At 43.3% G+C, this 12,703-nt stretch overlaps 1 protein-coding gene across 2 annotated transcripts in view; it reads left to right on the top strand.

Moving 5' to 3' along the window:
* The window catches only part of NCOA4 (nuclear receptor coactivator 4), a 45,710-nt gene extending 33,404 nt beyond the window's left edge, over positions 1-12,306 (top strand). For both annotated transcript variants that reach the window (XM_030203291.1, XM_030203292.1), the window contains 6 exons: positions 3,343-3,451; positions 3,598-3,705; positions 4,753-4,896; positions 5,041-6,405; positions 6,653-6,745; positions 8,583-12,306. In XM_030203291.1, the coding sequence (XP_030059151.1) occupies positions 3,343-3,451; positions 3,598-3,705; positions 4,753-4,896; positions 5,041-6,405; positions 6,653-6,745; positions 8,583-8,588 (1,825 nt within the window). In that variant the 3' untranslated portion in view covers positions 8,589-12,306. The remainder of the gene's footprint in view (positions 1-3,342; positions 3,452-3,597; positions 3,706-4,752; positions 4,897-5,040; positions 6,406-6,652; positions 6,746-8,582) is intronic.
* Positions 12,307-12,703: the final 397 nt, after the last annotated feature.

The following is a 12,703-nucleotide window of genomic DNA, read 5'->3' as shown; positions in this document are numbered from 1 at the left end:
GAGAAGGGTGCCCAGGGAAAGCATCCTGAACTTTTCTTTTACGAGATATTTGTTCAGGGCCCTTAGGTCTAGGATGGGACGCATCCCCCCTGTTTTCTTTTCCACAAGGAAGTACCTGGAATAGAATCCCAGCCCTTCTTGCCCGGATGGCACGGGCTCGACCGCATTGGCGCTGAGAAGGGCGGAGAGTTCCTCTGCAAGTACCTGCTTGTGTTGGAAGCTGTAAGACTGAGCTCCCGGTGGACAATTTGGAGGTTTTGCAGTCAAATTGAGGGTGTATCCTTGCCGGACTATTTGCAGAACCCACTGGTCGGAGGTTATGAGAGGCCACCTTTGGTGAAAAGCTTTCAACCTCCCTCCGACCGGTAGGTCGCCCGGCACTGATACTTGTACTGCGGCTATGCTCTGCTGGAGCCAGTCAAAAGCTCGCCCCTTGCTTTTGCTGGGGAGCCGCGGGGCCTTGCTGAGGCGCACGCTGCTGACGAGAGCGAGCGCGCTGGGGCTTAGCCTGGGCCGCAGGCTGTCGGGAAGGAGGATTGTACCTACGCTTACCAGAAGTATAGGGAACAGTCTTCCTTCCCCCGAAAAATCGTCTACCTGTAGAGGTAGAAGCTGAAGGCTGCCGGCGGGAGAACTTGTCGAATGCGGTGTCCCGCTGGTGGAGAGACTCTACCACCTGTTCGACTTTCTCTCCAAAAATATTATCCGCACGGCAAGGCGAGTCCGCAATCCGCTGCTGGAGTCTATTCTCCAGGTCAGCGGCACGCAGCCATGAGAGCCTGCGCATCACCACACCTTGAGCAGCGGCCCTGGACGCAACATCAAAAGTGTCATACACCCCTCTGGCCAGGAATTTTCTGCACGCCTTCAGCTGCCTGACCACCTCCTGAAAAGGTTTGGCTTGCTCAGGGGGAAGAGCATCAACCAAGCCCGCCAACTGCCGCACATTATTCCGCATGTGTATGCTCGTGTAGAACTGGTAAGACTGGATCTTGGCCACGAGCATAGAGGAATGGTAGGCCTTCCTCCCAAAGGAGTCTAAGGTTCTAGAGTCCTTGCCCGGGGGCGCCGAAGCATGCTCCCTAGAACTCTTAGCCTTCTTTAGGGCCAGATCCACAACTCCAGAGTCGTGAGGCAACTGGGTGCGCATCAGCTCTGGGTCCCCATGGATCCGGTACTGGGACTCAATCTTCTTGGGGATGTGGGGATTACTTAGTGGCTTGGTCCAGTTCGCAAGCAATGTCTTTTTCAGGACATGGTGCAAGGGAACAGTGGACGCTTCCTTAGGTGGAGAAGGATAGTCCAGGAGCTCAAACATTTCAGCCCTGGGCTCGTCCTCCACAACCACCGGGAAGGGGATGGCCGTAGACATCTCCCGGACAAAGGAAGCAAAAGACAGACTCTCGGGAGGAGAAAGCTGTCTTTCAGGAGAGGGAGTGGGATCAGAAGGAAGACCCTCAGACTCCTCGTCAGAGAAATATCTGGGATCTTCTTCTTCTTCCCACGAGGCCTCACCCTCGGTGTCAGACACAAGTTCACGGACCTGCGTCTGCAACCGCGCCCGGCTCGACTCCGTGGAGCCACGTCCACGATGGGGGCGTCGAGAGGTAGACTCCCTTGCCCGCATCGGCGAAGCTCCCTCCGCCGACGTAGTCGGGGAGCCCTCCTGGGAGGTGGCCGCAGTCGGCACCGCACGCGGTACCGACGTCGGGGACCTCACCCCGGGCGATGGGCCAGCCGGCGCCATGCTCGACGGTACCGGAGGCGCAAGCACCGCCGGTACCGGAGGGGTAGGGCGCAACAGCTCTCCCAGAATCTCTGGGAGAACGGCCCGGAGGCTCTCGTTCAGAGCGGCTGCAGAGAAAGGCATGGAGGTCGATGCAGGCGTCGACGTCAGAACCTGTTCCGGGCGTGGAGGCTGTTCCGGGCTGTCCAGAGTGGAGCGCATCGACACCTCCTGAACAGAGGGTGAGCGGTCCTCTCGGTGCCGATGCCTGCTGGGTGCCGACTCCCTCGGCGACCCAGAGCTCTCGGTGCTGACGCGGGGAGGGGACCAGTGTCGATGCTTCTTCGATTTCTTCCGAAGCATGTCACCGGAGCTCCCCGGCACCGACGAGGAGGACGTAGAATTCATCCGTCGCTTCCTCGGGGCTGAGACCGAAGAGGGTCGATCTCGGGGGGGCTGTACCGCAGGAGCCCTCAGGGTAGGAGGAGACCCACCCGAGGGCTCACCGCCACCAGCAGGGGAATGGACAGCCCTCACCTGCACTCCACTCGATGCACCACCGTCCGACGACATCAGGAGACGAGGTCCCGGTACCACCGACGTCGATGCAGCTATCCGATGTCTCGGTGCCGATGCAGAGGGCCGATGCCTCGATGCACTCGATGCACTGGCAGCCAAGGATGAAGGTCTGGACGCTGATGACGTCGATGCACACGATGACCCCGGTGCCGATGCCGACGAAGCGCCCGAGAACAAAACGTTCCATTGGGCCAATCTCGCTACTTGAGTCCGCCTCTGTAACAGGGAACACAGACTACAGTTCTGGGGACGGTGCTCGGCCCCCAGACACTGAAGACACGAAGAGTGCCTATCAGTGAGCGAGATTACCCGGGCGCACTGGGTGCACTTCTTGAAGCCGCTGGAAGGCTTCGATGTCATGGGCGGAAAAATCACGCCGGCGAAGTCAAAATCCGAAATGACGAATTTGGAGCACCAAAAATTTAAGGGAGAAAAATCTCGACCGAGGCCGAAAAGAGGCCTACCCCGACGACGAAAGAAAACTTACCGGGGCAAAACTGGAAACACGGGAAGGGAAAAATAGAACCCAAGGGGGTTTTCGGAGCACTTCCCGACAGATAAACAAACTTTTCCGAAGAAAAACACGTCAATAAAACACGGACGCGCGAGGTCGACTCTCCGGGGCTCGACACGACAAAAACACAGCCGTACCGAGTGCGGACGAAAGAAGACTGGCCGGCTCGAGCCGGTTTCGGGCGGGAAGACGGCCGCGCATGCGCGAGGACTAGCAAAGGACTTTGCTAGGAAGATTCCGATTGGAGGGGCTGCCGAGGACGTCACCCATCAGTGAGAACAAGCAGCCTGCTTGTCCTCGGAGAATTTTGATATACTGCCAACTATTCAAGACCAGTTAATTACTTTTCTTTTTCTTTTGTAAATAGTGCAAGGTTTTTGGGATGGTTAATTGTGATCTTTGCAGGCCCTGAATGTGTAGTTTCCTAATATAAACATTATAAAAATATCCAATGTGGATAAAATATTTTCATAGGTGGGTATAGTTTAAGCATTGTAAGAAATGAAAATTGTCCCTTTTTTAGGCTGGGCAACCTGGCTCTCAAGCCAGAAGAGACTTCATCCCTGAGTTTTGAGGCTGAGAGTTCTGCACTTCGCCATGCAATCACTTCTTTTGGCTCTGTCAAAACCACGGTAAAAAACTGAATTCCTTTTTAAAATGTCTTAGTCTGTGTAATCCCAGGTTGTTTTAAGCAGTGTCTTTTGTGACTTACATATAGCTTTTATTGCACAAGTATTAAGTGATTTGGATTGTATAAGAATCCTTTATTTTTAAACAGGTTTCAGAGGCTGAAAGTTCAAGTTCCTGTGGTGGCTCATCACACTGTAACTTTGTGCTACAGAATCCTTGGTTGATGCAGAATTGCTTCATGCCAGCACTTGAACAGGTGAAGTGTACAATTTTCTTTTTTTTCTTTTTTTTTTTTCTCCTGTTAGCACTGATGTGCAGAGTGCATGCTTAAAAACTTTTTTCAGACATTTTTCATGTTTTGATAAGACTCTTTTTGCGCAATCGATTTGTACATGTTACTTCATAGATGTATGCATGTACAAGCAATTTGTACACATTTTGAATGCACACTCCTACTCGGAGGATGTGTCTTCATGTTGCTGTAGACTGCATTGTCATTCAGGCAGGAAACTTTTTCTGTGCTTACCAAAGTACTACCAGATGCTCTTGATGTCAGACATTTTAGTGTATCTGGGTTTAAAAAAGGTTTGGACAAATTACTGGAAGAAAAGTCCACAGTTTGCTTATTGAGACAGACATGGGAAGCAACTGCTTGCCCTGGGATTTGTAGTATGGAATGCTGCCATGATCTGGGTTTCTGCCAGGTGCTTGTGACCTGACGGCCACTGTTTGGAAAACAGGATACTGGGCTAGATGGACCATTGGTCTGACCCAGTTTGGCTACTCTTGTGTTCCATTAGCTAGTTGCATATCATCAAATCATGGCACATGCTTTTCTGTTAGTTGGTCTTCTACAAGAGGTCAGTTATGTGTGTAAATGAATTTGTTTCCCATTAAGTACCACCTTGCTGCCTATAACTAGAATTGCCCCCATCTGGTTAACTTTGTGGCCAAGTTGGACCATATAAAAGGCTGTCATTGGAATGCTTTCATGTTTCAGTTATACTGATAGTTATCTTCTGCTTGTACTTGACCTGAAAGTTGTTCTGCCTTTGAAAGCCTTTCAAAAATATATTAGTCCAATAAAGAGAGTGCTTTATTTTCCTTTATTTCTATTTATCACCCATATATTGTATCAAACTTTGGTTGGATTGGTTACCTTGTCATCAAAGATTATACCCAGTTATATTTGTACAGAACTTTGATGTGTTTTGTGTACCAGGCTTTAAGAATAGGTTTATATCTGTGTATAACATTTGTTTTCTCTCCTGTTCTATGAAATAATGTTTTGTGATTTTCGCAGACACAGATACCTGGAAGACTGGAAACGTCACTCAGTGAATGGCTTTTGGAAAGTAAAGCTCCCAGTATTCCTCCTCAAGCTTTTTCTTTACCTAGCTCAAACCCTAAGGATTGGCTTGTGGAGAAGCACCCAGAGAGTAGCCAGGTACTTATGTTTTTTTTTTTTTGTGCTGAGGGGGAGGGTGAGGAGGATGCACTTGCACATCGGAACTCTAGCACACTTTTTTCCCACAATGTTTTTCATTTAATTCTGGAACTAAATGGATTGAATTTTTTTGTTGCCATGTAGGACTTGTACACATCAAAAAGCTGTGCTTTTAATATGGAGCAGATCTTTGGACAGCTGAAGGATTTGGAGCATTGGGTCCTACAGACTCAGCAAAATGATGTTCCTGAGGAAAGGCCTTTTCGGAATCGGAATTGTTCTGTTGCCAGCTCCGCCTTCTCTATTGAGAAGATTGATGAATCAGAATTCCTTGAGCAGGAAGATATGGACGTTTCTGAATGGCTGCTTACACCTTCTGAAGCTCAAGTCGAAAGTGACTTAACAGATAAATGGGAATGTGTGCTTTGGCCTTTTAAAGAGAGCTATGACACGAATGATTGGCTCCTAAAAGCCAAATCATGCAACAATTGTGGTGGCCAAACAGCTGCTATTGAGATTGAGAATCTTGGAAACTTGAAATGCCTAAATGAGCATCTGAGTGGGAAGAAGTCTCTTGCTGTGCCCAACAGTGACACCTGGCTTCTGCAACATCAGCAGTCGTCATTTAAAGTGGAGGATGTATGCAAGGCTAATGAGACATGCACCAGCTTCTCAGAGTGTATCTGTGGAGAAAGCTGTGAGGAGGAGGCTCTTAAGAAATGGCTTCTGAAGAAAGAAGGAAAGGACAAAAATGGGATGCCATTGAACGAGGTGCTTAAGACAAGCCTGGAATTTGAGAAAGCAGACTCTGCCTTGAACATCTGGCTTCATCCCTGCAGGAGGACTGCAGAGGAGCAGAAGAAAGGACAAGATAAAAATGGGGTGCCACTGAACCAGGTACATAAGACAAACCTGGAATCTGAGAGAGAAGAATCTGCCCAGAGCATCTGGCTTCACCCTTGCAGAACTCCAGAGATGCAGGATAAAGGACAAGATAAAAATGGGATTCTGCTGAACCAGGTGCTTAAGACCAGCCTGGAATCTGAGAAAATAAATTCTGCCCAGAGCATTTGGCTTCACCCCTGTAAAAGGACTCCAGAGGAGCAGAAGAAAGAAGAACAAGATAAAAACATGATGACACTGAACCAGGTGCCTAAGACAAGCGTGGAGTCTGAAAGACAAAAATCTGCCCAGAGCATCTGGCTTCACCCCTGTAGAAGAATGTCAGAGGACGAAACTGACATAGCACAGCTTGAGAATTCGGAGGCCTCTGTTCATCTAAAAGCCTGGCTGCCCAAATCTCAAAGCACAGTTGTAAATACAGAAGAGAAAGCAAGCAAGGAGATGGCTGAGAGTAGCTGTAAGAGTGAAACATCGGATCTCCTGGCCCCATTCCACCTCCCTCTAAACATAGATAGTTGGGTGTTACCTTCCAAAGATGCAGATAATGTTGAAAAAACTCAACAGCCCCCTGTGGAGGATAAGTGGCTGCTACGCAAAAGAGCACATGTGAGTATACCTTGATAACACTTGGCACCAGTGGCCAGGAAAGATGGTAAAACATCCCATTTTTCTGAGTTGCAATATCTTTTCTTTTGCTAAAGATAAACAGTAGCCTCAACTCCTTTTCATTCTTAAACCAATAATCTAAGTAGTAGAGCAGAGCATGTTGTTTTTTTTTTTTTGTTTTGCTTAAAGAAAAAAAAATACTTTGCATGCAATATGTGATCCTAAAAAAGCTATCTTGTTTTTATAGAATTATTATGGCCTTTCTGATGTTTGTGACCTCTTTGCCTGCATGAAATTTACCGTTGATAGAGATCAGTGGTTATATCGAACTCCTCTACAGGTAGGAAAACCCACATTTGCTGAAACTAGACCTCCAGGAGCTTTTTATAAGTTTAAATTCTTTTTTTGGCTCTTGAGTATTTGAATATTCATTTGTGTTCTGCAGTGTGCAGATAATGTTATGTTATAAGATGTCAGAAGCAGTGTCTAATTTTAATTATATATGTGTTTGTGTGGCGTGATGAACCGAGGGAAAATGTACTTGTTTGTTCATTTCCAGATGTGAGGGAGATGAGTCAGATCTCACTGGTAATGGTGTCTCAAGACTTATGAAGCCAGTTACAATTTCCTTTCATGTAGATTTTTGTTTTGTTTTTAAAGAAATTCTGTAACTTTCAATGCTATCCTTTATGTAGTTTTAGAATGTTGTTTGCCATCTCTTTAAAATATATGTAGGTTCCCATCCAGCACTTTTACTACTGTTGAATCAGCCCATGTACTGCTGTGATCTGAGACTGCCCTATTGAGATAACTATTTGTTTCGTACAGGGCTCCCCCTCTGCCCCACACTATTTTAATTTTGACAGCACAGCAATGACTGCTTATGGTCAAGAGGGCAGGAGAAGGCTACTGTTAGTTAGTATAATGTGTAGCAGGTAATGTTAGATAAATGGCATTTATCTTGTCACCTCTGGCTGTGAGTGTTGGCCTTGCTGTAACTTTAGGCCTCCTCACTACAAAATCAGTGGCTCGTAATTGATGTAGTTGTCTTGTACATTAGCTTGTTTCCTGATTGCTTAGCAGCAATACTATTCTGGATGAACAGTTTTAGCAAAGCTCTAAATCTCTCTTATCCAAGTTGCTTTACCTGGCAAATGGTCATGAACATCTTTTAGCTTCTGCATTAATGATGCAGCAAATACATTTATAATGATAGCATAAAGGAATTAAAAATGTGTAAATATACACTTGTCTTCCCCTCTCAGTGCAAATATTTGCATGAATTTAGTACATAGCATAAATGTAAACACACTTTCCCAGTATTTACATCACATCATTTGTGTATACTGTATTTTTCAGGTTATAAGTCACTGCTGAGTATTAGTCGCAGGAAGGAATATGTTGAACATGTCTCTAAAAACAAAATTGAATGTGCCGCCCCTCTTTCCCCCTCCTCCCCCCCCCCCCCCCCAATCCAGTTTCTTTGTTCCACAGCACCACTATCATTCAGCATTGGCCCATCTCTCCTCATATCCTACACTTCTCTGTCTCCATTTCTTCTCCCGCTCGTTCATGGACTAACTTCTGCTCCTGTGGGTCTTACTAGCTGCACATCAGTAGCAAGCAGAAGGCATGCGTGGGGACATTCCCTTGTGCATTCTGCTGCTGGCTCATTCAGTCCCAGGGAAAGTTACAAGCTCTGCAACTTTCTGCTTCTGGGACCAGCTGAGCAAGCAGCGGTACATACAAAGGAATGTCCCTGCACCTGCCATATGCTTCCTGTTTGCACTGCAGCTACCTGGATATCCAGAGAAGTAGCAGATTCAGTGCAGGAGCAGAAGTAAGCGGTGAACAAGTGATATGGGAAGCAGACACAACCCAGAGGTCTGCTTGTCAGGTAAAGGTTGTTAGACAAATAAACTTTTAGATTAGTTGATATGTTGCACCTTTGTATAAATTGCACTCGTTCTAGCGCATCTGAAGAAAACTGCGACTTAAAACACGAAAAATACGTTAGTTCATTTAAAAACCTTTGGGAAATGTTGATCAGGGATTTTTGGTCAAGTATAGTTGAAAGGGGTCAGTGATCTTTGCTGCTTTCCATATTGTTACAACACATAAATTATAGTTTCTTCTGACCTCTAAATTTATAATGACTTTTTTTTCTTCTTCTCTAGATGTGAAGCGCCTAAAGAATTTAGAACTAATGAGTCTTTATGCTGGCTAACGCACCTCTCAAACCTTGGTCTTCCTGAGTTTGCTGATCTGAATCTCTGTGATTTCTGTCTACTCTCCCTCACTTATTCCCAACCAAATTACTTGAGCTTCAGAAAGGAGACGCCTATGCAGTGGGATGAAATTACTTTGCAGAAAATGTCACTGGGTTGCTCTAACAGAAGTTGAGTTTAATATGAGCCCTTGATCTTAAGCAGGTCCATTCCACACTATTACAATGGGAGATATTGGCCATCTAAGTTATGAGGTATACATGTTGGTAAAAAGAACAGTAGTTTTAATCTGCCTTCAATCTACTCCACAAGACTTCAAACACTTGGACATTCTTGTTCCAAAGACTAGAAAGAAAATAGCATGTGCATAGAAAGTTGGTTACCAGATTTCAAAATTGATTAGATATGGACATGACCTGATTTTTCTTCTACATCTTTAGGCCATAGAAGATATGAAATTTAAAAAGTGGACCCAGACTGCTTTTGCTCTGAAGGGCACGTGTGCTCATGAGGATTAGTTGCTTGGCATAGTCACTGGCTCGTTTATTCATGTTTGCCCACAGCAAGTGAAAGATGTTACTAAACTGCAGCTACTGTGACCATAAAGCTCTATTTACATGGTGTTTTGAATATTTTTAATCTTACGCCCAGTGAATTGTGACTAAAGAGTTCTAACATCTTAATGTACATTGAGCTCAATGGTCATGCTCCCTAACGAGTTGCACGTTCTTCTAGAAAAGAAGTCTGTGGTTCCATTTACCTTGTCTATTTTATCAGCAGACATTTCTGGCAATTTTGTATTTCTTGTTTTGAACCAAATCCCAAGTAGGCAAACATCAGGGAGATGCTCGGTACTTACTTACAATCTGGGTTTCTAGTTGTGTCCCAGATATACAATAATTTAACCTCTCAAAAATTTATTTATTTTAATAGATTTTTCTTTATTTCAATTGGGGCAGCAGATCTGCCAGCTATAAACCTTGGAATCAAATCATTTTATAGACAGTTTTCATTCCCAGTGGTTGCCTTGTGCATGAGGATGAAAATATACTACTGCTTTCTACCAGTTATAAAATATACCCAAAAGAAAATTGACTAACCAGCGTGATATTACATTTTGATGCAAATTTAGTAACTGTTAACTCTTTTAATGTAAAGCGTGAATAAATACTGAAGTGTGTACTTAAGCCTCACTTTTTTTCCGAGCTCTGTGTATACCATTCTGAAAACGCTTCCAAGACTGAGCGTAAGGCCTCCACAAGAGACTAAGCTATAGAGTGTATATAGTATCCCTGAACTGTTAACCTGTTTTTGCTCAGAAATTTTATTTTCACCCTAGATTATTAAGGAACACAGCAAAAAATAATTAATGATGTGGAAACCACTGTCATGTAATGCTCACAGTTTCTTAGCAAATGATAATTGATGATTATTAGTTCAGAGAAAATTGGCTAGGTGGCTGTGTAAAAACATTAATGAATGAGATCCAAGCTGTGGAGACAGCAAGGATCTTTCTTCTGACTGAGTTCTGAAAGTCTTAGGATATGTTTTACAAGTTGACTGCTCCTTACCCACTGACTTTGTTGGCTTTTCTTTTAACTAACAATATTTGTGGTGGAATGGTGCTCTTTATAGTTCACAAGCATTGTAATAACCGAATGCTTTCCACTGCATTGTGCAATTCCAGTGTATTCTGGGCCAGTAAATTAAGCAGCATGTTATACCAGTTATGGGTTCCCAAACTTGTCCTGGGGGAACCCCCAGCCAGTCAAGTTTTCAAGATATTCACAATGAACATGCATAAGAGATTTGCATACCAAGGAGGCAGTGTGGATGAATATTCATTGTGGATGTCTTTAAACCTGAGTGGCTAGGGTTACCCCAGGACAAGTTTAGGAATTGCTGATAGGTCATGCCCATTTTCTGTTGCAATCTCCAAGAAATTAGTCAGTCAAAGCTGTCTCTTCCTTGCATCATATTGCCTGTTTAGTCTTTTCACCAAAGTATGCACTGTAACTAGTGAAAAGTTTTTTTTTTTTTTTGTTTTTTATTGCTGTGATGCTGCATACAATTTTTTTTTTGGGGGGGGGGGAGGGGGTTGCCCCCCCCCCCCCCACCCCAAGTCACTCTTAAAAACAAATGTGCTTATTCACTCCATTTGTAAGGTTGTTTTGAAAACAAATTGAGAAAAAAATGTATCTGATTGCTCCCAGTTATGGTGAGGCTAACCTGCCAGTGGCCGGAGTGCCTTTTTAGTGGGGTTGGTGTGGTATCCCAGATATCTGAAACCTAGTATTCAGGTTATCCAGCAAGATTTATGAATACAATTTTCATGCTAACTAACATTAAACTTACATAAAAGCAGATCTACAAAGAATTCTGTAAATACCTGCCAGGCCTTGTCCCTTCAGTATATGCCATTCTGGGACCCAGCTGGTGTTGCCTTAGAGGTGTCTTTTATATTTGCATACTAGTACCCAGATTAGGGGTAGCTAGTTTTGTTGGTGCAATTTTTGTCATCCTCAGTGTGACATTTAAGACTAGCAGAAACTTTTTTTTTTTATTTTATGGATTTTTACTGAAAATAAATTTACCATAGAAGATGGTGATTTGGGCATTTCTCTACATTTTTTTTCTTTAAAAGTAGTGTGATAGAACAGATGTTGATGCTAACTACAGAAATGTTGACATCTGCATAATATCCTGCAGTAACACAAGAAACCAACTTTTAAACATCGCTGTTCTCATATTGCTCTCCTAATTCCCAAATCTATCAAAAATTTTAACCACATGGTAAATGGTCAGTTTATTTACAATAAATCTTTAAAATGTTCCCAAACATTGGATTTACTTTCTTTCTGTCTTGGTGGTCTAAAGTACAAAATGATTTGATTTCCCATTGCTTGAAAAAGTTTGGACGTGAGCATTTTTTTTCCACCTTATTGCAAACTTTTTGAATACATATACACAATCCAGCACTCCAAACAGATGGTTTGGGAGCATTCCTATGTAGTTGCTAAAGTCTATCGAGTTCCTTTTTATTTTTAATTAGTTTTATTCATTTTGTACAGAAAGGGACCTATGTATTAAAGTTAAAACTTTTCAATTACCATGTGGTAATTAACAAAATTTTATATGTTAACTGTTGGGGGTATATGCCACAGGTGTATTTAATGTCTTAACTGTGTAGCAGACTGCATCCATTTGAGTGGCATTAACTATAGGGCTCATTCTTCACCTACTTCTAGATTTGGCTGTTAAATGTGGTAATAACATAGTGTCTGAACACACACTAATTGCCACATTAACAGCTAATGCATCTTAGTAGGTTTTGGAGTAAACATTTTACCAGCCAACTAAGTCACAGTATCAAAACAGCAAGATTTACATGTTGAATACTACTTTTTGCCAAAATGAGCTTTTAAATTAGCAATTGTGAAGAGTTAAGAAAAAAAACAATTTTTCTCGGGGGAGATTTGGGAAATTGTGCAAATCTTATTTTAGAATTTTATAATTAAATTTACAATTAAAAGTTAAAATGTGAGTTTGTAAAAGACTTAAATATTAACTGTGGTTTATTATTACTCCATAATGTACACTTTTTGCAATGACATTTTAGGTTTGTATACCACTATATATTTGTAGATGGTATTCCATTTTATGTATGTAATGATTTTGTTTTCATTAAAGCATTGGAGCCAAAGCCTGTCAAACGTTTGTACTTGTGGTTTGTTCTGTGGCTTCACTGACTAGAAACCTGATAGATTTGAAAATAGGATCAGATTTCTAGGTTAAAAAAATTATCCTGACTTTCAACAGTGCATTCTTATTGGTAGAGGAGACCAGAATGCATGAGCTGCTTTTTTTTAAACCAAGATCAAGTCAAATCAAGAGCATAGTCGGTATCAAAGCCTTTGTAAGAGGTTTACATTGGAGCCTGAAGTGAGCAGAAATGAAAAATGATCGATACCTAGGTACAATGCTGAGAATTTGAACTCCTCCAGAATGATCTCTATATTAAACTCCAAACATGATTAGATGCTAATTTTGAACCTGGAGAAGAGATAAAG

The sequence above is a fragment of the Microcaecilia unicolor genome, chromosome 5 (genome assembly GCF_901765095.1).
Source record: "Microcaecilia unicolor chromosome 5, aMicUni1.1, whole genome shotgun sequence".
Taxonomy (NCBI): Eukaryota; Metazoa; Chordata; class Amphibia; order Gymnophiona; family Siphonopidae; genus Microcaecilia; species Microcaecilia unicolor.
The sequence above is the reverse complement of the archived record's forward strand: the minus strand, read 5'-3'. Positions and strand labels throughout refer to the sequence as shown.